Consider the following 27,034-nt stretch of genomic DNA (forward strand, 5'->3'; position numbering starts at 1 on the left):
AGCCCTGCATAATTTTGTACAACCACCTTCCACGTCACCCTCTTCATCAATAAATGCCTGCCTATCGTAGGAAGCGGCAGATGTCTCCTCCACTTCTTGGCTGGGCAGTAGCTGCTGACTGTCATCTAATACATCTTCCTCACTGAATAGTGGAGCTGAACCCACTGGGTAAGATAATTCTTTAGGGGAGGGAACAGAATAGGACAGAGGCAATTTCGGCACAGGGACTGTGTGCCAGTCCTTGAGCCTGACGGTGTGTTCAAAAGTGCATGGCAGCGCCGACGTGTGGAGCTGTAACTACGGGCAGGGACAATACATATCTTTTACGGCCCACTGGGTAAATGTGGTTCCTGCACAGCCACAACAGCAACTTGGACAGGTCACACCGCTTCCTCCTCCATGCTCTCGCTCTCAGGCAATTGGTCTTGTGACTGTGCGACTCCGCCACCTCATCCTCCACTGCACGTACAAATCTCAGTGGCCCTTCATCGTACCATGTGTATAGGGCACGTCGGTGTCACACTGTTCTTCACATGGTTTGTCTTGGCGAACATAGTCACACAGGGGAGGAACTGCAAAAATTTATTTGTCAAGAAATTGGAGTATGGCTTACTCCACAAAAACTGGAAATGGAAACCATGGTGACCGACAACGGGAAGAACATTGTGTCCGCGCTGCGTCAAGGAAGTGTGAAACATGCGCCCTCCATGGCACACGTGTTAAATCTGGTTGTCAAGCACTTCCTGGAATCTTCAGCCCATTTGCAAGACATCCTAACAATTGGAAGGAAACAGTGCATGCACTTCAGCCACTCGTATACCGCAAAGCACACACTCCTTGAGCTGCAGCATCAGAACGGTGTCCCACAGCATAGTCTTATTTGTGACGTTGCCACACGTTGGAATTCCACCCTCCATATATTGGACAGACTATACGAACAAAAAAAGCCATCACTGATTTCTTGATGATCCAAGCAGATAGGGGTACACCCTGTGTAACTTCAATGTGAACCAGTGGTAGCTCATACGTGACACCTGCCGTTTGCTGAGGCCCTTTGAGGAAGCCACATTATTTGTAAGTCACCTGGATTACGGGATGAACAACGTAATTCCACTCCTACTTTGCTAACAACAAATGATTGAAACGATGGCTGGTCACGGCAATGGAGACGTTGCGCCTACATCTCACGGCTACATGAGCCCTGTGGGGGCTGAACTGGAGGAGAAGGATGAGAGGCAGAGTGGAGCACAGTTTAGGTTTGATGAGATGGGCGGTGTTTCTAGTCATCGGACAGGAGAGGAGGAGCATATTCAGCTAGAGGAGCTAGAGGGTTATTATGAGGAAGGCGAGACAGAGGACCCAGACACACCGTTGCAGTGTGCAGTGGAGATAGAGGCAGGGAGTCCCTCCGAGTCACTGGCGCAAATGGCACGATGCATGCTCAGTTGCTTGCGTAGTGACCCCCGAATTGTCATAATTCGTCAGCGGGATGACTTCTGGCTCTCCACCTTATAGGACCCTCACTACCGTCACAGAATGGGGGCCTTTTTTACACCCAATGAGAGGGAGGACAAACTGACCTACCACAGTGAGATCCTACGTAGTCAGTTAGCCGATGCCTATCGGCAACATGGTCCATCCACTCGCAGGTCTGACTCGAGGGGCCCTCTGTGCTCACCTTCCATTGCCATGGCTGCTGTGGAGGGGAGGGGTGGCAGGAGCAGTACCAGCTTCTATATCAACAGCCTAAGTCTACAGTCGCTGATGAGTAGCTTTCTTCACCCGCATAGTGACATCTGGGCAGCCAAACTTGATTTATGGCCGCAACTAGCAGAGTTTGCCCTGGAAAAGCTGTCCTACCCAGCCAGTAGTGTGCCATCAGAGCGGGTGTTTAGTGCGGCCGGGGCCATAGTCACCCCAAGGCGAACTCGTCTGTCCATGAAAAATGTGGAGAGACTGACCTTTATGAAGATGAATCAGGCATGGATCAGCCAGGATTTCCACCCACCAATGCCAGATGCCTCAGAGTAGATTGAACATGCTTCTACACCAACACTTCACAATTATGGTTATTAAACCCTCTTGGGTTATCAATTAGGGTTATGAAACCCTCTTGGGTACTGCAAATGCCTGCTCCTGACTGATCCTGTGTCTTTCAGGAACTACTTGCCTCACTGATTCTTCTGGCCTTGGGCCTTTCATTTTTGGATGTTTGCACTAGCTACATACATGCTTAATTGAAATTTCAAAATTGATCGTGCAATGTAAGGGGTTATGAAAGCAAGAGGGGTACTGCTGATGCCTGCTCCTGACTGTGTGTTTCAGGATTTACTTGGCTTATAGATGCTTCTGGGCTTGGGCCTTAAATTTTTGGATGTTTAGCACGAGCTAAATACATGCTTAATAGAAATTTCAACATTGATCTTTCAATCTAAGGGGTTATGAAACCCTCTTAGGTACTTCTGATGCCTGCTGCTGACTGCTCCCATGTCTTTCAGGAATTACTTGGCTTACTGATGCTTCAGGGCTTGGGCCTTAAATTTATGGATGTTTTGCACTAGCTGACATACATGCTTAATTGAAATTTCAACAATGATATTTCAAGATTAGGGGTTATGAAATCCTCTTGTGTTCTGCTGTTGCCTTTTCCTGACTGTGTCTTTCAGGAACTACTTGGCTTACTGATGCTTCTGGGCTTGGGCCTTACATTTTTGGATGGTAGCACTACCTAACATGCATCTTCAATAGAGATTTCAACATTCACCTACTACTTTTAGGGGTTGTGAACCCCTCTTGTGTTCTCATGCTGCTTCCTGCTCCACTCTGTCAGACCCTTGGTCCTGTGACAGTGTTTGACTCCACCTCCTCATCCTCCACCATGTCCTCAGCCTCCACTGCCCGGACAAGTCTCAGTGGCCCTTCAGCATACAATGAGTACAGGGCATGGCGGTGTCACGCTGTTCTTCACATGGTTTGCCTTGACGAAAAGTGTTGGAAACAATGGCTGGTCAGGGCAATGGAGACATTGGGGGAGATTTATCAAAACCTGTCCAGAGGAAAAGTTGTTGAGTTGCCCATAGCAACCAATCAGATCGCTTCGTTCATTTTTGAAAAGGTCTCTGAAAAATGAAAGAAGCGATCTGATTGGTTGCTATGGGCAACTGGGCAACTTTCCCTCTGGACAGGTTTTGATAAATTTCCCCCATTGCGCCTACATCTCACGGCCACATGAGCCCTGTGGGGGCTTGTTAGATTTGGCCCTTTGTACCCACACGCCGGGGTCCGGGACACTAAAACTTGGGAGTTTAAAGGTCAATTTCAAAATCATTAATTTAAATTTCAAAATCTTAAATTTGAATAAAAAAATCATACATTTCAATGGTCTCCTCATGCTTCAGCCAACTCCAGGCTGTGTCATTTAGGCAATCTATGGTTTACTGATACTGCTGCTGGGCCTGGGTCTGGGAATAAAAATTTTGTTATGGTAGGTAGCACTAGCTATCCAAATTCTTCATTTAAAATTTCAAAAATTCTTGTGTTATTTTGAGGGGATTGTAAAGCCCTGGGGTCTCCTCATGCTTCAGCCGACTCCAGGCTGTATCATTCAGGCAATATATGGTTTACTGATACTGCTGCTGGGCCTGGGTCTGGGAATAAAAATGTTGTTATGGTAGGTAGCACTAGCTATCCAAAATCTTCGGTTTCAATTTCTGAATTAATCTTTTAATCTTAGAGATTGTGAAGGCCTAGTATTTACTCATGCTGCTGCCAACTCCTGGCTGTGCCATTCAGCCACTATATGGTCTCCTCATGCTGCCAACACCTCCACGCTGTGTCATTCAGCCACTATATGGTCTCCTCATGCTTCAGCCTCATCCAAGCTGTGTCATTCAGCCACTATATGGTCTCCTCATGCTGCCAACACCTCCACGCTGTGTCATTCAGCAACTATATGGTCTCCTCATGCTGCAAACACCTCCACACTGTGTCATTCAGCCACTATGTGGTCTCCTCATGCTGCCAACACCTCCACGCTGTGTCATTCAGCCACTATATGGTCTCCTCATGCTGCCGAATCCAATTTTTGAAAAGTTCGCTCATCTCTAGTTGTAGTCGTACCAGTTAAAGATCTTTCTTACAGCCAAGACCACAGCACAGATGTTCTACTCCCATTGGGTACAAATCCTTGGGTGTCCAGAGTCTGTCCTGGCCAACCGGAGAACGGCCTTTGAGGCCAAGCTCTTACAGGAGTTATGCCAATTCCATGCCTGTAAGAAGCTCAGGACAGCTGCTTATCACCCTCAAGGGAATGGACTCTGTGAAAGGATCAACCAAGTCTTCATTCACATCCTGCGAGCAGCGTCTGTGTCCAGACATGAAGAATGGCCTCAGCTGTTGCCAGAACTGTTGGAGATCTACAACAATACTGTACATTGCTCCACTGGATACATTCCATTCTGCCTGATGATGAGCCAACATGGCCAGCTACCCAAGGATAGAACATTTGGACTCCAAGCTCCTTTCAATAATTCTGCACAAGCCTCTATGGAATGGGTCTCTGAACACCAGAAGAGGATCTAGGAGGCAAAGGAAAATCGTCAACAGAAAAATGGGGGAGGCACAGCAGAGGCAGCAGCAAGACTATAATCGTCATGCCTCTGCCAAGCCACTCTAAATAGGTGATAAAGTCTGGCTGAAGAAATTTCCGAGAACCCATAAATTGGACTCCATTTGGGAAATGGAGCCCTACACAGTGACACCGTACCCTATCCTGATACAGATGTGTATGCAATTCAAAAGTCAGGGTATGAGCCCCAAGTTGTCCACCGTAATCGAATCAAGTTGTGTCGCAAGGAAGATTTGCCAGTGTCATTGCAGCCTCCTTCACTCCCAGTCCAGTCGGTGAGGGAGTATGGGCCCAGAGGAGGAATTTGCCCATCTATGGATGATCCCACGTTCCCGCTGTAGCAAACTGCAATCTTCGGGTTCACATCAGTCTGTGGGCCTGTGCAGCCAACGGTAGTCACTCCGCCGGCCCAAGTTCTGTCACCAATGGCACAGGAGTTCACTCCAATCACCAGTCCAACCACCTCACCCATATCAGTCTCCCACTCCAAGTGACCCTCCTGTTAGTCAAGAGTCATCTCCTGTTCCAGCTGTTGAGAGAGAAGAATCTGTTGTCAGCCAAGCAGAGTCAAGAGCTCCTGAAGAGGTTGCTGTTCCAGAGTCTCCGGAAATGGTGCTGCATAGGTCCCAACGGTCCACATTAGGGCAGATGCTAGATACAGGGACTAAAGTACAAACAAATGTAAATAGTATGTGTAAATAAACTACAGAACACATAGTCTAGTATACACAAGTCAAGTATACTTCAGTCACATAAAATAGCATCTGGAGTACCACAAAGCTACAACTCTCCAATAAGTCTACAAGTCTATGTCTGCTGTCACTGAAGTTAGTCAAGTCCTGCACAAAGTCAAGCCCAGTCTTATAACAGTCAAGTCTAAATTACAAGTTAAGTTTATTACAAATATTGGTCCAGCAAGCTGCAAGGTCCTCTTGGTATTGGTCACCTCCCTGGGACAATCTGACGATAGCTGTGAAGATAATTACACCTGTCTTCTATTCAGTAAAGCCTCTGTTTACCTGAAACTGGTTTTGGACTCTTTATTCACTACTAGCCCTCGGGATAGCGGAGAATGCAGGCGTGTGGTGTTCCCGGAAACCGAAAACCACACTGGCGTCACAAACACATAAGGGTTAATACCATCCGACCCCCGGGGTTAATAACATCTGATCCCACCCATTTATCACTGCAACACCCGTGGCCCTGCCACTCACCCCAGTGGCACATCACATTATTACTTTCATGCTAACATGGGAAATATCCCATTACCTGTTCACTTTCAACACCATATATGTGCTAAAATAGACTACTGTAAACTGCACCTTCTACATTATCCTATGGACATTACCAACATAAAGACTTGAAGCCTGCAGTAGACTCTACTTCAGAATTATTATTATTTTCTTCACTATATTTTCTTTTTGTTTGTTAAAAATTAGAAAATTTGTTGCATAGATATGATGTAACAATATCTATTTGACTCCAATAAAAAACACTGTTGAAGGAAACCATGTTCCTGCTGTGGAAAAAGTGCTACCAAGAGCGTTTGCTTGATCTATCACCTTCGGAGTGTGCACTCGCTGCTTCTGACTTGCCCCTCCCTATTTCTTTGACTAGGGTATCTCTAAGGTATGTCCAATAGCGGAGCTGATGTCTGCTTAAATGCTGTGATCAATACTGATAATGGCATCTGCAGCAATGTGGAGGCTCTGATAGCTCATCTGATCACCCGCAGAACTACCATGGGGATCAGATGAACTAAGATGGTGGACAGATGTATCCTTACCTGCCTCTAGCTGCTCTTACATGGTTATCTTCTCTGGCCTGCATAGCACTAAACAATATTAGCAATCTAAGGATTACTATAGACTCCCCTATGGGGACATTGAAATTAGGGGGTGGGGGAATGTGAATAAGCCCCTCTCCCAATAAAAATGCCATATAAATTAAATATATTGATTTTTGAAGACATTAGAGGGCTTCAAAGTTTAGTATCAATTTTCCAAATTTTCACAAAAAATTCCAAATCTGAATTTTTCAGGGACCAGTTAAGTTTGAAGTGGATTCGAGGGGCCTTTCTGAAAAGAAAAATCCCCATTGACCCCATTATAGAAACTGCACCCCTCAAATTATTCAAAATCAGAGTTTGTTAACCCTTTAGGTGTTTCACAGGAATAGCAGCAAAGTGGAGGAGAAAACTCAAAATTTCCATTTTTTTATATAACATGTTTTTGTAGTCCCATTTTTTTTTTTCATTTTTAAAAGGGGTAAAAGGAGAAAAAGACCCCCAAAATTTGAAACCCAATTGGAAATACCTCATATGTGAACGTGAAGTGCTCTGCAAGCACACTAGAGGCCTCAGAAGGGAAGGAGCGACAATGGGCTTTAAGAGAGCAAATTTTTCTTTAATGGTTTCTGGGGGGGCATGTCGCATTTAAGAAATCCCCATGTTGTTAGAACAGCAGAAAAAAACACACATGGCACACTATTTGGGAAACGACTCCTCTTAAGGAATGTAACTAGGGGTATAGTGAGCCTTAACACCCCACAGGTGTTTGACGAATTTTCATCAAAGTTGGACGTGAAAATGATAAATTTTATTTTTTTCACTAAAATGCTCTTCTGAGTATAGAAATACCACATATGTGGGTGTAAAGTGCTCTGCGAGTGCACTGCGAGGGCTTTAAGAGAGCAAATTTTTCTGTAATGGTTTCTGGGGGGCATGTCGCATTTAAGAAATCCCCATGGTGTTAGAACAGCAGGAAAAAAAAACACATGACACACTGTTTGGGAAACTACACCCCTCAAGAAATGTAACAAGGGGTACAGTGAGCCTTAACACCCCACTGGTGTTTGACGAATGTACGTTAAATTTGGACGTTTGTTGGAAGTTGGACATTTTAGTTTCACTAAAATGCTAACGTTACCCCAAGTTTTTAATTTTCACAAGGGGAAATATGAGAAAAGTCCCCCCAAAATGTTAAACCCCATTTCTTCTGAGTATAGAAATACCCCAGTGCAAATCACCAATTTAGTCCTCAAATGTACATGGCTTCCTCCTGAACCCTGTTGTGCACCAACCGAGCACTTTGCGTCCACATATGGGTTATTTCTGAACTCGGAAGAAACTGCGTTACAAATTTTGGGGGTCTTTTTCTCCTTTTACCTCTTCTGAAAATGAAAAGTATGGGGCTACACCAGCATGTTAGTGTAGAAAATGTAATTTTTTACACTAACATGCTGGTCTAGCCCCCAACTTTTCTTTTTCATAGGGGGTAAAAGGAAAAATAGCCCCCAAAATGTATAACACAATTTCTCCCGAGTAGGGAGTTTAGAAGAAAGAATAAAAAACATAGGGGGCACTCCCTGATGAGGGGTATCTACTAGTGTGTACCCTTCACCACACCCAGGTGAGATACCCACCTTTTATGACACTGTGCTGGAATTTGCAGCAATTGGCGCGGTTGTTGGCTGCTGCACTCTTACCAGTATCGGACCCCAGTAATGGTGAACGATAGAGAATAGCGAAGGACGAATGAGGTATAAAAAAACAGGTTGTTGGAGGCTCTGGACAACTGTGGTCATGAAGAGAGGACTCGAGCAGCACAAGACAATAACATTTTTAAATCCAATAATGAAGAAAGAATGGGCCGCACTCACCAGCTTCAAAGCGCAAACAGTGTTGATTATTAATTTCAGAGATGCATCACATCAAATAGCAGGACAGTTCACAAGAGCTTACGCATGAAAAATGGGTGACAGCTGTTGCGCGTGCACATGCACGCTTCACCAGACCCTGCCCTCCTTGGTGCATATCACCTTTAATACTCTCACGTGGTGACATGCAGGAAGGAGGAGCAAAATGGTTTACATCGATACATACTAAAATACAATAAAAACAAATAAATACTTCTCATGCAATGTACTAAAAGTAATTAAATTAAAGTTACAAAAAGACACTGAAATCCAGTCTTTCATTCAGCCCAAGGTTCCCCTGTGCATTGATTTTAATTATCCAACGTGCCTCAGTTTGCAGGAGGATTTTTCTTAATTTGCCACCTTCTTTGTTAAAAACTTGTTCGATACAATAAAACATTAGACTTCTGTAATCTCCTCCATGCGCTGTATTCATGTGTTCAATGAATCTGGGAGATCCCTTTCCTGAGTGAACAGAGTAGACGTGTTCACGAAATCTAATGTGGACGGGTCTCTTAATGTAAAAACGTCCGCAGCTGCAGGTCAGGGCATACACCACCCAGGGAGTTTTACAAGTAATTAGAGCTCTAACCATAATATCAAATCCTCCGAATGTGAAGTGTTTCCCTGGTTTAAAATTGAGGCACCATGAACAGGAGCCACAACGGAGGTTCCCGGTGGGGCCCAATTTTCTGAGCCATTCTGTTCAGATTGGAACTTACTTCTAGTAACTTGATCTTTGAGATTTTTACATCTGCGAAATGTAATTATGGGTCTGTGAGGGACAATTTTACATACATCCACATCATTTTTAACTAAGAACCATTTTTTCTGGATGATCCTACTTATCTTATTTGCCATGGGGATAAATTTGAAGGAAAAGGAAAAATGTTCATTGTTAGCAGGAGTAGTATTTTGTTTTGTTTTGTCTTACATTCTTTTCTTTTCAAACCCTTTAGTAAAGATCTTCTATCTTGTTACAGGGCCCTATCCAGAGCTCTGTCCAAGACTTCAGTGGGGTAGCCCCTTGCGAGATCCGTTAATACGGAGTAGTCTTAAAAATTGCCCATAAGGGACTGCTTGTTTTACATGAGAGGGATGATAGATGAAAGTTTATCATGAGAGGGATGATAGCTGGAGAAGGGAATTGCACGCAGAGGGTTTTCGATAGCTCACTGTAGTCACCTGTCCCTTATTGATTTTTACCAGAACATCTAGAAATTCCAATTGAGTGCTGTCAATCTTATATGGAAACTTGAGATTCATATCATTAATATCATTCGGATACCTTACAAACTCCTCAAAGTCCGTCACAGTGTCATCCCAGGCCATGAACACATCATCCAAGAACCTATGATAGCACCGGACGAACCTGAGGAAAGGATTTTTATCTGTGAATACATATTTACTCTCAAAAACCGCAACATAAAGATTTGCAAAAGTACACGCCACAGGGTTGCCCATGGCCACACCTCCTGTTTGCGTGTACCACTGCCCATGAAATTGGAATGAATTGTTATTTAGGATGAAAGTGAGAGACTCACTTTGGATGGTATTTGCTTGTTTATCTGTATGTTCCAACAGTTCTCTGAAGCACTCTACTCCTAGTTTTTGAGGAATACTTGTATAGAGTGACTCAATGTCAATTGATGCAAGTAGACATGTTTCCAGCCAAACTAGATTCTGCAATTGAGAAATTGGTTAGTGTCCCTTACTAGCGCTGGAACTTCCTGCAAAAGGGGTTGCAGTAGCCAGTCCAAATATTTGGATAATGGCTCTGTGACCGACCCAATCCCCGAAACAATAGGTCTTCCTGGGGGTGAGATGAGGGTCTTATGTACCTTTGGCAGGAAGTACCAGCATGGAAAATTAGGGTATTGGGGTAAAAGCTTTGGCTTTTGAAATAGAACCTTTTTATACAAAACACTTTAATAATGTTCGCAAATTAGTCTTGTTTTTTCCACTGGATTACCTCGCAATCTTTGGTAGGTATGGGCGTCACTTAATTGTCTGTTCACTTCTGCTGCATAATACTCACTCGACATGATAACGATAATTCCGCCCTTATCGGATTTTTTAATTATTAAATAGTCCATTTTCTTTAAGATGTCTAGGGCAGTAGGTTCCTCCCTAGTCAGATAATCTCCTCCACCACTTTATTTTGAAAGAGGTCTAGATTACCTCAGGCGGTAATTTATACCTCTTTCAAAATAAAGTCTTGTTTTTTTCCACTGGATTGAAAGGTAATCCAGTGGAAAAAAACAAGACTCATTTGCAAACATTATTAAGGTGTTTTGTAGAAAAAGGTTCTATTTCAAAAGCCAAGGCTGAAAAATTAATACCCCAATACCCTAATTTTCTGCACTGGTACTTCCTGCCAAAGGTACATAAGACCCTCACCCCCAGGAAGACCTATTGTTTCGGGAACGGGTCGGTCACAGAGCCATTATCCAAATATTTGGACTGGCTACTGCAACCCCTTTTTCAAGAAGTACCAGCGTTAGTACAAGGGACACTAACCAATTTCTCAATTGCAGAATCTAGCTTGGCCAGAAACATGTCTACTTGCATCGATCGACATCGAGTCGCTCTATACAAGTATTCCACAAAAACTAGGAGTAGAGTGCATCAGAGAACTGTTGGAACATACAGATAAACAAGCAAATATCATCCAATTTATTTGCGAGTCTCTCACTTTCATCCTAAATAACAATTCATTCCAATTTGATGGGCAGTGGTACACGCAAACGGGAGGTGTGGCCATGGGAACCCCCGTGGCATGTACTTTTGCAAATCTTTATGTTGCGGTTTTTGAGAGTAAATACGTATTCACAGATAAAAATCCTTTCCTCAGGTTTATCCGGTGCTATCTCAGGTTCGTGGACGATGTGTTCATGGTCTGGGATGGCACCGTGACGGACTTTGAGGAGTTTGTAAGGTATCTGAATGATATTAATGATATGAACCTCAAGTTTACATATAAGATTGACAGCACTCAATTGGAATTTCTAGATGTTCTGGTAAAAATCAATAAGGGGCAGGTGACTACAGTGAGCTATCGAAAACCCTCTGCGTGCAATTCCCTTCTCCATTTCTCCAGCTATCATCCCTCTCAACAAACAAGCAGTCCCTTATGGGCAATTTTTAAGACTACGCCATATTAACAGTACGAATGAGGATTTTATGCAACAAGCTGGGGATCTGAAGAATAGGTTGCTCGCAAGGGGCTACCCCACTGAAGTCTTGGACAGAGCTCTGGATAGGGCCCTGTCACAAGATAGAAGATCTTTGCTAAAGGGTTTTAAAAGAAAAGAAAAGAATGTAAGACAAAATACTACTCCTGCTAACAATGAACATTTTTCCTTTTCCTTCAAATTCATCCCCATGGCAAATAAGATAAGAAGGATCATCCAGAAAAATTGGTTCTTAGTTAAAAACTATGTGGATTTATATAAAATTGTCCCTCACAGACCCAAGATTACTTTTCACAGATGTAAAAATCTCAAAGATCAAGTTATTAGAAGTAAGTTCCAATCTGAACAGAGACCAAATGCAGAATGGCTCAGAAAATTGGGCCCCACTGGGAACCACCGTTGTGGCTCCTGATCATGGTGCTTCAATTTTAAACCAGGGAAACACTTCAAAATTGGAGGATTTGATATTATGGTTAGAGCTCTAATTACCTGTAATACTCCCTGGGTGGTGTATGCCCTGACCTGCAGCTGCGGACATTTTTACATCGGCAGCACCAAGAGACCCGTCCACATTAGATTTCGTGAACATGTCTACTCCGTGCGCTCAGGAAAGGGATCTCCCAGATTCATTGAACACATGAATACAGTGCACGGAGGAGATTGCAGAAGTCTAATGTTTTATGGGATCGAACGAGTTTTTAACAAAGAAAGTGGCAATTAAAGAAAAATCCTCCTGCAAACGGAGGCACGTTGGATAATTAAACCAATGAACAAGGGAACCTTGGTCTGAATGAAAGACTGGATTTCAGTGTCTTTTTGTAACTTAAATCAGTACATTGCATGAGAAGTATTTATTTATTTTTATTGTATTTTAGTATGTATCGATGTAAACCATTTTGCTCCTCCTTCCTGCATGTGACCACATGAGAGTATTAAAGGTGATATGCACCAAGGAGGGCAGGGTCTGATGAAGCGTGCATGTGCACGCGCAACAGCTGTCACCCATTTTTCATGCGGAAGCTCTTGTGAACTGTCATGCCATTTGATGTGATGCATCTCTGAAATAAAGAATCAACACTGTTTGCACTTTAAAGCTGATGAGTGCGGCCCATTCTTTCTTCATTATTGGATTTATCTGGATTTCTCCCTATTCGTTGGCTTTTTCACACCGCAGCGTGTGCATATAGAGTGGACTACGGTCCCCGGGTGGAAGACTGTGTGGTGCTAGTTCACTGTCCAAACATAATTGTTAAAGAAGGGGGTTGGAGTTTCAGCATACACTAATGCCTTCTTCAGGTCCACTTACAGTTTAAAAAAAATAGACACATATGTACATGTATACACATATATATGGAGGGGTAGGTTTTAGTGCGAAGTATTTGTCGGGACAGTGACACATTTTTGGGTATCTCAACACAATTTAGGGACAAGCCCCTCAGGACTGCCCTAAACTAGAGACTGCCTAAAGTCTAAGTTAAAACTTAACTTTTAATTATTATCAATTATAAATACAAAAGAAAATCTATTGTGCTCTGGTATGAACAGTGGGAAATTATACATTAAAATTCCGGTCACCTTATTAGCGTGCACTGCTATCAGCGCCTGACAGCCTATAAACACTCACTGAATCACTGCTCAATTATTGTATGAAAATCTATGCCGCTACAGGTACCAATATTAAAATATTAATGCCTCTGAACTAAGGTTTCGCCCGTGGACCGGGCTTTCTCAAAGTACTGACATCCCTATATTTATCCTAACTATGTACACACAGCCCTACAGTGATTCAGTGAGTGTGTATAGGCTGTCAGGCGCAGCAGCACTGACAGTGATGGCCCACTGACTGACTGTGAAACTTGTTAAAATAAAAAGTGACTAGCTGCATAACTGATAGCAGTGCACGCTAATAAGGTGACCGGAATTTTAATATATAATTTCCCACTGTTTATACCAGAGCACAATAGATTTTCTTTCGTATTTATAATTGATAATAATTAAAAGTTAAGTTTTAACTTAGACTGTAGGCAGTCTCTAGTTTAGGGCAGTCCTGAGGGGCTTGTCCCTAAAATTGTGTTGAGATTAATAATTGCCCTGAGACTCCTAGGGTAATGTTTTGGTGTGATACATTTTTAGGTATGACATGGTGGGAAAATGCAATAGTGTACATACTGTGTAGAAAACATGCGACAATATGCAAAAGGCACAGTCAAATTATCCAAATGAATATCCAACTCTGCACACAAATGTAAAAAAACATGCTGTAGCGTATAGTTAACAGCTATACTTAATACTTAAAATTTAAAGTGTTGTTTTCATTCACATAAAAAGTAAATACAAAAAAGCCTTGTAGTCTAGATACTGAGTTAATACTGCATGGTAAAAAAAATAAATTCAAAATGACCACAGGGCATCAGTACTAGAAGAGGCGAACAGCAGTTTCAGTATACTGGAGGTTAGTGTTATAATGTCAGGGATAGACTCCAGGGCATCTGTTTAAGGTAAGAAAAGTGGATATTGTAAACTTGCCCCAGGGTTTGTTTGGGCTCAAACCTGTAATGCTGTGAGAAAGACAAGTTGAGGTTAGAGGACAATGTGTCTGGGCGGCGCGTGCTGGCGCTGGTCCAGAGGAGTTATAGGGCTGTGTGTACATAGTTAGGATGAGAAAATAAGCTAATAGACGTGTATGATGTCGGAGATGAAGTGGGGTGCACTGGAGGGATATAAATGCAGGGCTGATTAGCCGGGAAAATAGTTATTGGGGTAAAATGGAATAGATATGAATGTTGGTTGGTAAAACTGAAAATGTAGGGTATGGCTGTTTTACATACAGGGATTATAGGATATAACTGTATGGCAATATAATGAGTGTTTGGCAGATGTGACCAGAGGTGAATGGCGAATATGAGTGTTTGGAAGATGTGAACCTGAGGTGAATGGCAAAAAAATGGGAGGCATAACTGTATGGTATGGTATGAGGATATGGCTGAAGTGTGGAAATTGGCTGTGTTCCAGGGAATTGTGGGAAAGGGTAGGCAGAGATGTGAGATGTGGCTGGTTGGCATGAACATAACATGGATGGACGGGCAGACATGAAAGTGAAATTAAACTAAAATGCAAAAAAATTTAAAGTATAAATAAAGATAAAAATGAGGACATATGAGAAAATATGAGAATAAACATGAGAATAAGATAATATTAATAATAATAATAAAAATAAATTAATTTAAAAATTACTGAAAATAAATATGAAAATAACTGAAAATAGAAGCAACATTGTTACGCCTAGCGCTCCGGGTCCCCGCTCCTCCCCGGAGCGCGTACGGCGTCTCTCTCTCCGCAGCGCCCCGGTCGGTCCCGCTGACCGGGAGCGCTGCACTGTCATGGCCGTCGGGGATGCGATTCGCACAGCGGGACGCGCCCGCTCGCGAATCGCATCCCAGGTCACTTACCCGTTCCCGTCTCCTGCTGTCATATGCTGGCGCGCGCGGCTCCGCTCTCTAGGGCGCGCGCGCGCCAGCTCCCTGAGACTTAAAGGGCCAGTGCACCAATGATTGGTGCCTGGCCCAATTAGCTTAATTGGCTCCCACCTGCTCCCTGGCTATATCTGAGCTCCTCCCTTGCACTCCCTTGCCGGATCTTGTTGCCCTTGTGCCTAGTGAAAGCGTTTTGTGTGTCTAAAGCCTGTGTACCAGTACTTCTGCTATCCACCCTGACTACGAACCTTGCCGCCTGCCCCCGACCTTCTGCTACGTCCGACCTTGCTTCTGTCTACTCCCTTGTACCGCGCCTATCTTCAGCAGTCAGAGAGGTTGAGCCGTTGCTAGTGGATACGACCTGGTCACTACCGCCGCAGCAAGACCATCCCGCTTTGCGGCGGGCTCTGGTGAAAACCAGTAGTGACTTAGAACCGATCCACTAGCACGGTCCACGCCAATCCCTCTCTGGCACAGAGGATCCACTACCTGCCAGCCGGTATCGTGACAGTAGATCCGGCCATGGATCCCGCTGAAGTTCCTCTGCCAGTTGTCGCCGACCTCCCTACACTGGTCGCCCAGCAAGCCCGACAAGAGCACCAGCTGTCGTACTTGACCACCATGACACAGCAACTCCAGTCGCAGCTACAGCAGCTCCAGTCACAGCAACAGCAATTTCAGTCTCAGCTACAGCAGCAACAACCATCTCCTCCGTCAGCTCCTGCACCTCTTCCGCAGCGAGTGGCCACTCCTAGCCTCCGCCTGTCCTTGCCGGACAAATTTAATGGGGACTCTAAGTTTTGCCGTGGCTTTCTTTCGCAATGTTCCCTGCATTTGGAGATGATGTCGGATCAGTTTCCTACTGAAAGGTCTAAGGTGGCTTTCGTAGTCAGCCTTCTGTCTGGAAAAGCCCTGTCATGGGCCACACCGCTCTGGGACCGCAATGACCCCGTCACTGCCTCTGTACACTCCTTCTTCTCGGAAATCCGAAGTGTCTTTGAGGAACCTGCCCGAGCCTCTTCTGCTGAGACTGCCCTGCTGAACCTGGTCCAGGGTAATTCTTCCGTTGGCGAGTACGCCATACAATTCCGTACTCTTGCTTCAGAACTATCCTGGAATAATGAGGCCCTCTGCGCGACCTTTAAAAAAGGCCTATCCAGCAACATTAAAGATGTTCTGGCCGCACGAGAAACTCCTGCTAACCTGCATGAACTCATTCATCTAGCCACTCGCATTGACATGCGTTTTTCTGAGAGGCATCAAGAGCTCCGCCAGGAAAAAGACTTAGATCTCTGGACACCTCTCCCACGGTCTCCATTGCAATCTGCGCCTAGGCCTCCCGCCGAGGAGGCCATGCAAGTGGATCGGTCTCGCCTGACCCTGGAAGAGAGGAATCGCCGTAAGGAAGAGAATCTTTGTCTGTACTGTGCCAGTACCGAACATTTTTTGATGGATTGCCCTATCCGTCCTCCACGTCTAGGAAACGCACGCTCGCACCCAGCTCTCGTGGGTGTGGCGTCTCTTGATGCTAAGTCGGCTTCTCCACGTCTCACGGTGCCTGTACGGATTTCTACTTCAGCCAGTTCTTCCCTCTCAGCCGTGGCCTGCCTGGACTCTGGTGCCTCTGGGAATTTTATTCGGGAGTCCTTGGTGAATAAATTCCGCATCCCGGTGACCCGTCTTGTCAAGCCACTCCACATTTCCGCGGTCAACGGAGCCAGGTTGGATTGCACCGTGCGTTATCGCACGAAGCCCCTCCTAATGTGCATCGGAAATCATCACGAAAAAATTGAGTTTTTGGTCCTCTCCAATTGCACGTCCGAAATTCTCCTTGGACTACCCTGGCTTCAACACCATTCCCCAACCCTGGATTGGTCCACAGGGGAGATCAAGAGCTGGGGTACCTCTTGCTTCAAGGACTGCCTTAAACCGGTTCCCAGTACCCCCTGCCGTGACCCTGTGGTTCCTCCTGTATCCGGTCTCCCTAAAGTTGTTATGGACTCTGCCTGCCTTAAGAAGTGCCTCTCCCCCCCTCCCAGTCCAGTCAGGCAAGCCTCGGTGCCTCCTCATGGCCCTCGTCCTGGTGTCACACTGCCCCGTGCCAGGCCTCGCCCTCTGCCCTCCCTCCCCATTCCTACTCCTGCTGTTCTGCCTGCCGTTGAGGAATCCCTCCATCCTTTCCCGGTCTCCTCATCCCAGGGGAGGCAGTTACCGGACAAAGAGAAGGGGAGACCTAAGGGGGGGGGTACTGTTACGCCTAGCGCTCCGGGTCCCCGCTCCTCCCCGGAGCGCGTACGGCGTCTCTCTCTCCGCAGCGCCCCGGTCGGTCCCGCTGACCGGGAGCGCTGCACTGTCATGGCCGTCGGGGATGCGATTCGCACAGCGGGACGCGCCCGCTCGCGAATCGCATCCCAGGTCACTTACCCGTTCCCGTCTCCTGCTGTCATATGCTGGCGCGCGCGGCTCCGCTCTCTAGGGCGCGCGCGCGCCAGCTCCCTGAGACTTAAAGGGCCAGTGCACCAATGATTGGTGCCTGGCCCAATTAGCTTAATTGGCTCCCACCTGCTCCCTGGCTATATCTGAGCTCCTCCCTTGCACTCCCTTGCCGGATCTTGTTGCCCTTGTGCCTAGTGAAAGCGTTTTGTGTGTCTAAAGCCTGTGTACCAGTACTTCTGCTATCCACCCTGACTACGAACCTTGCCGCCTGCCCCCGACCTTCTGCTACGTCCGACCTTGCTTCTGTCTACTCCCTTGTACCGCGCCTATCTTCAGCAGTCAGAGAGGTTGAGCCGTTGCTAGTGGATACGACCTGGTCACTACCGCCGCAGCAAGACCATCCCGCTTTGCGGCGGGCTCTGGTGAAAACCAGTAGTGACTTAGAACCGATCCACTAGCACGGTCCACGCCAATCCCTCTCTGGCACAGAGGATCCACTACCTGCCAGCCGGCATCGTGACAAACATATATACTGTATAAATGAAATAATGATGAATAAAAACTGTTGAAAAATAAATTGAGTGAATGAATGTATAGAACTATAAAACTCGAACAGTCTGTCAGGTTTGAGACAGTTCAATTTGAATATCCAGAAGGCTTCTCTCCTATTCAAAGTGGCCACTCTGTTTTGGGTCTCCGATGTGATGTGTTTAATAGGTAGGATGCGTATCTGTGAGAAATCTTTGCTATGTGTTTCAGTCAGATGGCGGGAGACACTGTGTTTAAAAAATCCATTGGAACAGTTATGACGATGACCGTTTAGACGTTTACATAGTGATTGAGTGGTTCTTCCAATATACTGGAGTCCTCAGCTGCATTCTATAAGGTAAATTACATGCGTAGAGCTGCAGTTGAGGTGGGTTTTGATTGTATAGGTGGTGAAGGTGGTTTTTGAAGTGAAGGTGTTCACATTGTGGCCGATATTGTTGCAGCATAGACATCCCCTTTGGCCGCATTTGAAAGAACCTGGGGTAAACGGGATTGATGTGGATTGTTTATTTATCTTTGCATTTTTTCCTCAGACGGCTGGGGGCAAGTATGTTTCTTAGGGTATGTTCACACTACGTAATTCCCGCGGAATTCCGTGATTTTGTGTAAGTGTAGTGCAGGTGTTTTTTTTTTTTTTTTTTTTACAGTACGTACAACGTACACACGGTCGGGTTTACAACAAGTTTCCGGCTACAAGTTTGAGCAACGGCGGATTTTCCGCAACTCAAACTCTGTGCGGGAAACTTACTGTAAACCCACCATGTGCTCTAGCTGTTGTATAACTACAACTCCCAGCATGTGTAGACAGCATGCTGGGAAGAGTAGTTATGCAACAGCTGGAGGCACACAACTATAATTCCCAGCATGCTCTTTAGCTGTCCACACATGGACTACAACTCCTAGCATGTGCAGACAGTCAAAGTGCATGCTGGGAGTTATAGTTGTGTGTCTTCAACTGTTGCATTACTACAACGCCCAAAATGTCTTTAGACTGTCCGTGCATGCTGGGACTTGTAGTCATGCAAAAGCTGGAGGCACACAACTATAACTCCCAGCATGCCCTTCAGCTGTCCACACATTCTGGGAGTTGTAGTTATGCAACTTCTAGAGGCAAAAAGTGTACCTCCAGCTATTGCATGACTACAACTCCGAGCATGCACGGACAGCCAAAGGGCATGCTGGGAGTTGTAGTTGTGCAACAGCTGGAGGCACACAACTATAACTCCAAGCATGCCCCTTGGCTGTCTGTGCATGCTGGGAGTTGTAGTTATGCAACCGCTAGAGGCAAAAAATGTGCCCCCAGTTATTGCATAACTACAAATCCCAGCATGTGCGGACATCTGAAGGGCACGCTGGGAGTTATAGTTGTGTGGCTCCTGCTGTTGCATAACTACAACTCCCAGCATGCCCTTCAGCTGTCCGTGCATGCTAGGAGTTGTAGTTATGTAATAGCTGGAGGCACACCTTTTGAGTGCCTCCAGCTTTTGCATAACTACTACTCTCAGCATGCACAGACAGTCAAAAGGCAAGCTGGGTATTGTAGTTATGCAACAGCTGGAGGCACACAACTATAACTCCCAGCATGCCCTTTGGCGGTCTGTGCATTTTGGGAGTTGTAGTTCTGCAAGTGCTAGTGGAAAAGCTCTTGCATAACTACAACTCCCAACATGCACAGACAGCCGAAGGGCATGCTGGTAGTTGTGTGCCTCCAGCTGTTGCATAACGACAACTCCCAGAATGCCCTTTGGCTGTGCCTGCTGGAAGTTGCACTTATGCCAAGATCCCGCTGCCGCTGCTGATCATGCCGCTGCCGCTGACCATTTTGCCGCCACTGAAGCCCCATGTACCCCCCGACGTGCACCCCCTCTACCCTCCGCCCTGGGGGGCAGGACGGGTGCCTCCCAGCAGGAGCTGTGAACAGGTGCCTCCCAGCAAGAGGTGTGAATGGTCGGCTTCCCAACCAATCACAGCAATCGTGAGGTGGCACCAGTCACTCCTGCTGCTTAGGGGCGATTGGTGTGGTCTCGGACAGCACCAATCAACCTTGTTTTCTGGGTCATCAGGTCACCAGAGACCCGATTGGCCCGGAAATGCCGTGTTTCGCCAGTCAGAATTGACTGGCGATTCACGACGATCTCATGACCCCCCCCTGGGCAATATGTCGTGGTGGCTGCTGACCGTCTCCTTACATGACAGTGCGCTCAGCCTATCACCGGCCGAGGCGGCAAGAGGACCTCAGCGGAGGACCGAGAGGCCGGTACCGGAGCAACAGGGGAACGTAGGAAGGTGAGTTAAAGTTTATTCTGTTTATTTTTGCAGCCCGAGCACAGGAATATAGAAAATTCATGCAGTACAGATGTCGGGGTTAATGGTGGTACAATATATAGTGCATTAACGGAGGCACGGTATATAGTTTATTAATAGTGGCACAGTATATAGTTTATTAATGGAGCACAGTATATTGTACATTAATAGAAGCATAGTATATAATTAAAGTGAAATTGACAGGCTGTTTACCCGCACTAAACCCAATACACCAGGTTATTGTGCAAGTGAACAAATGTGAATTGATGTTATACGGGGTGCTAGCATGCAAACTCAGTGTTGTGCGTAATGGAGGTGGGAGCCAGCTTGCCAAGCTTCCCGGCCTCTGTCCTATTTGCTGTGCTATGCCTGTTCATCTTCCACATATTCCTAATTCTTTGCCTAGTTTTTTTTTTTTTTGGTCCAATTTTGTATATTCTAGCACAATAAGCATATATTCGTGCAGTGCCCATTTCTTCAGTGTAAAAGCTAGGGCAATGTGGAGATTCCTGCATGTAGTGGTTGCAAGGTGATTGGTCCTGGATGAGGTAGGTACAGTGCAAGTTCTGTCATACAGAGGTCAGGCCAGAGCATATAGGGGGAGATTTATCAAAACCTTTGCGGAGGAAAAACCCTCTCCAAAATAAAAGCAGCGATCTGATTGGTTGCTATGGACAACTGCACCACTCTTCCTCTGCACAGGTTTTAATAAATCTCCTATATAATACAGTATATTATAGTTCAACTGGTTACAGCAGAAACAGTTGAAAGCTTTAAAACAAGGTTAGATATTCCTAGAACGAAATAACATTAATGCTTACACAGAAATATAATAACACCCCTTCCCCTTCATCCCACCATACCACTTCCCTTCAATTCCTTGGTTGAACTTGATGGACGTATGTCTTTTTTCGAACTATGACGTTTTATGTGAATAAAACTGCCAGCGCAGCCAAAGTGTATATATTCATGGCCTACCTTTATAGTAGCTGTTCTTGACTTTATTTAATAAAAACTCCAACTTTTATGGTGGCTAGGAATGTCAAAGAGGCCTGGCCGGAGGTCCACTGTGTCCCTGGGCTGCAGTGCTCCTCCTCTGTGATGCCACGTCCACTCCTTGCAGGGCATACTCAGTGAGTCTGAATTTTTTTTAATTATGAGAAGTGTCCTTTTTATTTACTTGAGCCCCTGCCCTCCAAAATTTCTGTGCACATCCCTGGTACCACGGGTGTTGAGAACCCCACTGATCAAAACTTCTGACATGTAACTATGACAAGTCTAAAGTTAGTTAAAATGATAGATATCTTAAGATCCCAACAATAAGTATGCTTTCCTTAAGTTGACATCTAAGGGACCACTGCTGCATGTACAGGAATGTCCAAATAGAAGTTTCTGGGAATCTATAGTGTATATTGAACACTACAGAACTCTTTTAGTTATGGATATTATTTGTCAATCAATACTTTCTAGTTGTTATATAATATAAGTAATACCAGTGCTTGAACCACAGGGTAGAAAATAGAGATATAGGGGAAGATTTATCATTATTTGTCTATTGTAGACACAGTTCTACCCCTTTACTCTGCTTGTCTATTGTACACTCTTGCTCAGAATTTACTGAGGGTGTACACTCCTTTGATAAATCTTGTGAAAATATAGAAACGCCCCCCCCCCCCCCCCACGCTCTACCGTACACTCCTTCTTTACCTCACAGGAAAAGTGGACGTAGGGATTTTGTTCTACTGCTTTGAGGTCGGATTCCATTGAGGTTTTTTGTCCATCATAAAAAACGCCAGAAAAACTGTCCCAGCTTTTTCCAGCATTTTGTCAGTTTTTCTTGAATTTTTTCTGGTGTGTGAAATCAAAAAAATTTATTAAACTTTTCGTAGTTTTTTTTTCTTCGAAATTTAGATACGTGAATGCGAATGACTATGTCAGATTTTGTGGCTTGCGACGATGAACAGCGTTTTTTATGTCTATAAAAGGGTTAACGAGGGCTGTGGGGGGAGTGTTTTAAAACATTTTTTTTAATTTATTTATCAATGATATAGAGGATGGTATTAACAGCTCTGTTTCTATCTTTGCAGATGACACCAAGCTTTGTAGCACGGTACAGTCTATAGAGGATGTGCATAAGTTACAAGATGACTTGGATAGACTAAGTGTCTGGGCATCCACTTGGCAAATGAGGTTCAATGTGGATAAATGTAAAGTTATGCATCTGGGTACTAATAACCTGCATGCATCGTATGTCTTAGGGGGGATTAAACTGTCAGAGTCACTGGTAGAGAAGGATCTGGGTGTACTTGTAGATCACAGACTACAGAATAGCATGCAATGTCAGGCTGCTGCTTCCAAAGCCGGCAGGATATTGTCATGTATCAAAAGAGGCATGGACTCAAGGGACAGGGACATAATACTCCCCCTTTATAAAGCATTGGTACGGCCTCACCTGGAATATGCTGTTCAGTTTTGGTCACCTGTCCATAAAAGGGACACTGCGGAGTTGGAAAGGGTGCAGAGACGCGCGACTAAACTAATATGGGGCTTGGAACATCTTAGCTATGAGGAGCGATTAAAGGAGTTACAATTGTTTAGTCTTGAGAAGAGACGTTTAAGGGGGGATATGATAAACGTATATAAGTATATTAATGGCCCATACAAAAAATATGGAGAAAAACTGTTCCAGGTTAAACCCCCCCAAAGGACGAGGGGGCACTCCCTCCGTCTGGAGAAAAAAAAGTTTAGTCTCAAGGGGCGACACGCCTTCTTTACCGTGAGGACTGTGAATTTATGGAACGGTCTACCTCAGGAACTGGTCACAGCAGGAACAATTAACAGCTTTAAAACAGGATTAGATACATTCCTGGAACAAAATAAGATTAATGCTTATGAAGAAATATAAAATCTCATCCCTTCCCCAATATCGCGCCACACCCCTACCCCTTAATTCCCTGGTTGAACTTGATGGACATATGTCTTTTTTCGACCGTACTAACTATGTAACTATGTAACTATGTAACTAATGTGTTCTGTTTTTTATAATTTAATTTTCAGGCTTAGTAGTGGAAGCCGTCTTGTAGACAGAATCCATTACTAAGCTGTGGTTTAGCGTTAGCCCCAAAATCAGCTAGCCCTAATCTCCAATTATTACCCCGGTACCTACCGCCACAGGGGTGACAGGAAGAGCCAGTACCCACAGGCCCGGAGCGTCAAAAATGGCGTTCCTGGGCAACAAAAAGTTTAGTAAATTGTTTTGTTTCCAGACACCAGCAAAAACGCAAGAAAAAAATGCAAGAAAAACTGACAAAACGCAGGAAAAAGCTGGGACAGTTTTTATGGTGTTTTTTATGATGGACAAAAAACCTCAATGGAATCCGACCTCAAAGCAATAGAACAAAATCCCTACGTCCAGTTTTCCTGTGAGGTAGAGAAGCAGGGCCAGATTAAGGCTGCCTGGAAGACGGAGCACTTCATTATGATGATCAGGGAAAGAATACAATCCATTATTACTGCAAAACTTAGAAGTGACGAGAGATCTAATGGGAGAGTCAGGAAAATACACAAACATAAAATGATCTGGTCCAGACACCATGTATTCTTCTAGCTCCATCTTCCTCTGTAAAGTTAGACTCCGGGACATCATTGGTTCCTCACTTTGCCAGCTGATCCTCATCCTCTGTATAAAGACAACAATCATTATAACCCTTCAAGAGACTGTGCTTCCTAAATATAATACTGCCAAACCGTGTGTACCCTGTATATTATACTTCCAAACATCATGTCCTCTAAAAATAATACTACCACACACTGTGTCTTCCATAGTGTGCACAGAGCAGCAGCATCCCATTGAAAACAAGCAAAATTCTGCTGGCGGAAGTTCGTTGTGTGGACGAGCCCTAATTCCCCTGGACCCCTCTGCCCCCAGTCCCCTAAGTCCTCCTCCAGACTCCTGCTCCCAGAGACCCCTAAGGCTAGGTTTCCCCCTTTTTTTTTACCTGCAAAAACACAGAAAAACTGCTACTGCTTTTTCCTGTGTTATGGTAATTTTTTGGTATTTTTTTCTTGTGCTTTTGCCTTTTCTGGAAACTTAGCCTTAGTCCTCCCCTGGTCCTTAAAGGGGTACTCCACCCCTAGGCATCTTATCCCCTATCCAAAGGATATAGCATGCAGCACCCATCTGTATCTGCTTCTGGCAGCGCTGGAGGTTCTGGCTCCCGACCACGGGAACGGAAGATCGTGATGTCACGACTCCGCCCCCGTGTGATGTCATGCCCCCTCAATGCAAGTCTATGGGAGGGGGCGTGACAGTTCCCCCACAGTAGGTTGCAGTTCCCCCGCATTAGGTTGTAGTCCCCCCACATTACGTTGGCAGTATAGTTCCCCCACAGATATACAGCCTCCAGCCATATACAGTGTACGGCTGGAGACTGTATGTCTGTGTACTGCCCCACTTCAGTGCTCCGACCACCGCTCCTCTGGTCCGGGGTCATGATCTACTGCTATGGCCTAGGGGCCATAGCAGTAGGTCCCGGGACCGGAGCAGCGGTGGTCGGAGCACTGAAGATGACGTGTAGGTAACGTGTAGGTGACGTGTAGGTAACGTGTAGATGACGTGTAGGTAACTTACCATGCGTGCATCCTCGCTGCTCCGCTCCTACGGGCGCATGCACGGGACGTCAGTGATGTCCCTGCGTGCGCTACCTCCTGGCGGCCCCTGCATTTCTAAAGTTAACGCGGGGCTGCAGAAAGGTAACCGGGACATCCTTGTGCCCGAAAAGATCTTTCAGGACACAGGGATGTCTTGCTGAATGTGAGGGGGGGAAGGGGAATGACAGTATTTATCTGTGTATAACACGCACTGGCATATAACACGTACCCTCATTTTCACAGGAAAATTTGAGGGGAAAAAATAAATGTAAAATAAATTACTTGGAAGCTCTGTACTATATGCCTCATCAACCCCACAAATTTGATTCCCCTTGATCCTGTTCCCCTCCCCTCCTTCCTCCCCCTTTTATTAGCCCCTGTGCCTCCTTTCCCATGTTTTCCCCTGCTCATCATTCCCCCCCTTCTCATCATTACCCCCATGCTCATCATTACCCCCCTCTGCCTCATCATTACCCCCCTCTGCCTCATCATCCTCCCCTGGTCATTGCTCCCCCTCCTCCTGCTTTTTCTATTTTTCATATTTCCTTACCTGGCCGCGCTCGGCAGGCTCAGGTAATGCGTTCGGTCTTGTGGGCTGTGACGAGTGACGTCTCCTGCTGCTCCTCTGCACGGCGTCAGGGACGTCACTCTTCATTTCCTGCAGCGCTGGGGTGTAATGAAAAAAACTGTGCCCTGTAGCGGCCACGGCCGCAGGAAATAATGAGTGACGTCCCTGATGCCGTGCAGAGGAGCCGCAGGAGACATCACTTGTAACAGCCCACAAGACCCACCGCATTACCTGAGCCTGCCAAGCGCGGCCAGGTAAGGAAATATGAAAAATAGAAAAAGCAGGAGGAGTCCGGGCCCACAGGAGCCGCAGCTGGTCACTGTTTTAAAGTGGCCGCGGCCGGGCTACTGATCTTTAACAAGCAGCCGGCGCTGCGGCCACTTTAAAACAGTCCCCAGTTGAGGCCATTGTAAGTTGAGGGATCACTGTATATACTTTTCTCTATTTTCTACCCTGTGGTTCAAGCGCTGGTATTACTTATATTACATATTTTCTATATTTTTTTGTGAGGCGTACGGGAGTCCTCACGTATACTAGCAGCTGTCCCTTGGGGTATATTTATTAGAAGCGCATGTGTATAGTTATATATTTACATTTCTAGTTGTTAAATGTTGAAGATATTTTAACATTACTTTAGTGTTAATTTAAGGCTGTTTTGTATTCTATTTTAGGATCTGTCTGTTGAAACAACACCATTACAACTGTCTTCAAATGATCCACAGCAACAAGGTGATTGTCAGATTATGGAGATGATTGAAGAATCACGATATGAGAAAAGAAGAATCCAGTTTAATATCTGTCAGGTGTAACACAAGCACACATTAAAAATAAGCTTCATTTATGAAAACTAAGGCCTCGTATACATCAGACCTAGAAGCTTCATTCACAGATTCTGTTAAAATGACGAGAGTTTAGTGGAGAACAAAATCCTACGTCAGATTTGTTTTCTCCACTAAAATACTGCAAAATAGGGACCTGTCTGGATCTGTTAGTGTCGTTTGCTGGACTGTGATACCATAAATGTCTCCTGAGCACACTGTGATTTTATTTATTTTCTTTCCCATTAACTTACACTGTTCAAAAGTATATGGACCAACAAACCTGCAATCCTACTCTATTAACACAATAAATGAAAAATGACTGAAGTAACAACCAACATTGTCAATCTTTATTACCACAAGCAGATGTACAAAATAATGATTTGCAATAAATAAGTCAGATAAAATAACTAGAGATGAGCGAACTTACAGTAAATTTGATTCGTCACGAACTTCTCGGCTCGGCAGTTGATGACTTTTCCTGCATAAATTAGTTCAGCTTTCCGGTGCTCCGGTGGGCTGGAAAAGGTGGATACAGTCCTAGGAAAGAGTCTCCTAGGACTGTATCCAGCTTTTCCAGCCCATCGGAGCACCGGAAAGCTGAACTAATTTATGCAGGAGAAGTCATCAACTGCCGAGCCGAGAAGTTTGTGACGAATCGAATTTACTGTAAGTAAAAAAAAAAAAAGACAAAGGTGGTCGTAAAAGTCTTTGTTCAT

General features: G+C 45.1%; 1 protein-coding gene across 1 annotated transcript in view; it reads left to right on the forward strand.

Annotated features, from left to right (window-relative positions):
- LOC130368083 (excitatory amino acid transporter 5-like) overlaps window positions 1–26,321 on the forward strand; it is a 247,682-nt gene extending 221,361 nt beyond the window's left edge. The window contains exon 12 of the mRNA XM_056571355.1: window positions 26,169–26,321. Within this exon, the coding sequence (XP_056427330.1) occupies window positions 26,169–26,182 (14 nt within the window). The 3' untranslated portion in view covers window positions 26,183–26,321. The remainder of the gene's footprint in view (window positions 1–26,168) is intronic.
- The last annotated feature ends 713 nt before the right edge of the window (window positions 26,322–27,034 follow it).

Source organism: Hyla sarda, chromosome 1 (assembly GCF_029499605.1).
Source record: "Hyla sarda isolate aHylSar1 chromosome 1, aHylSar1.hap1, whole genome shotgun sequence".
NCBI lineage: Eukaryota > Metazoa > Chordata > Amphibia > Anura > Hylidae > Hyla > Hyla sarda.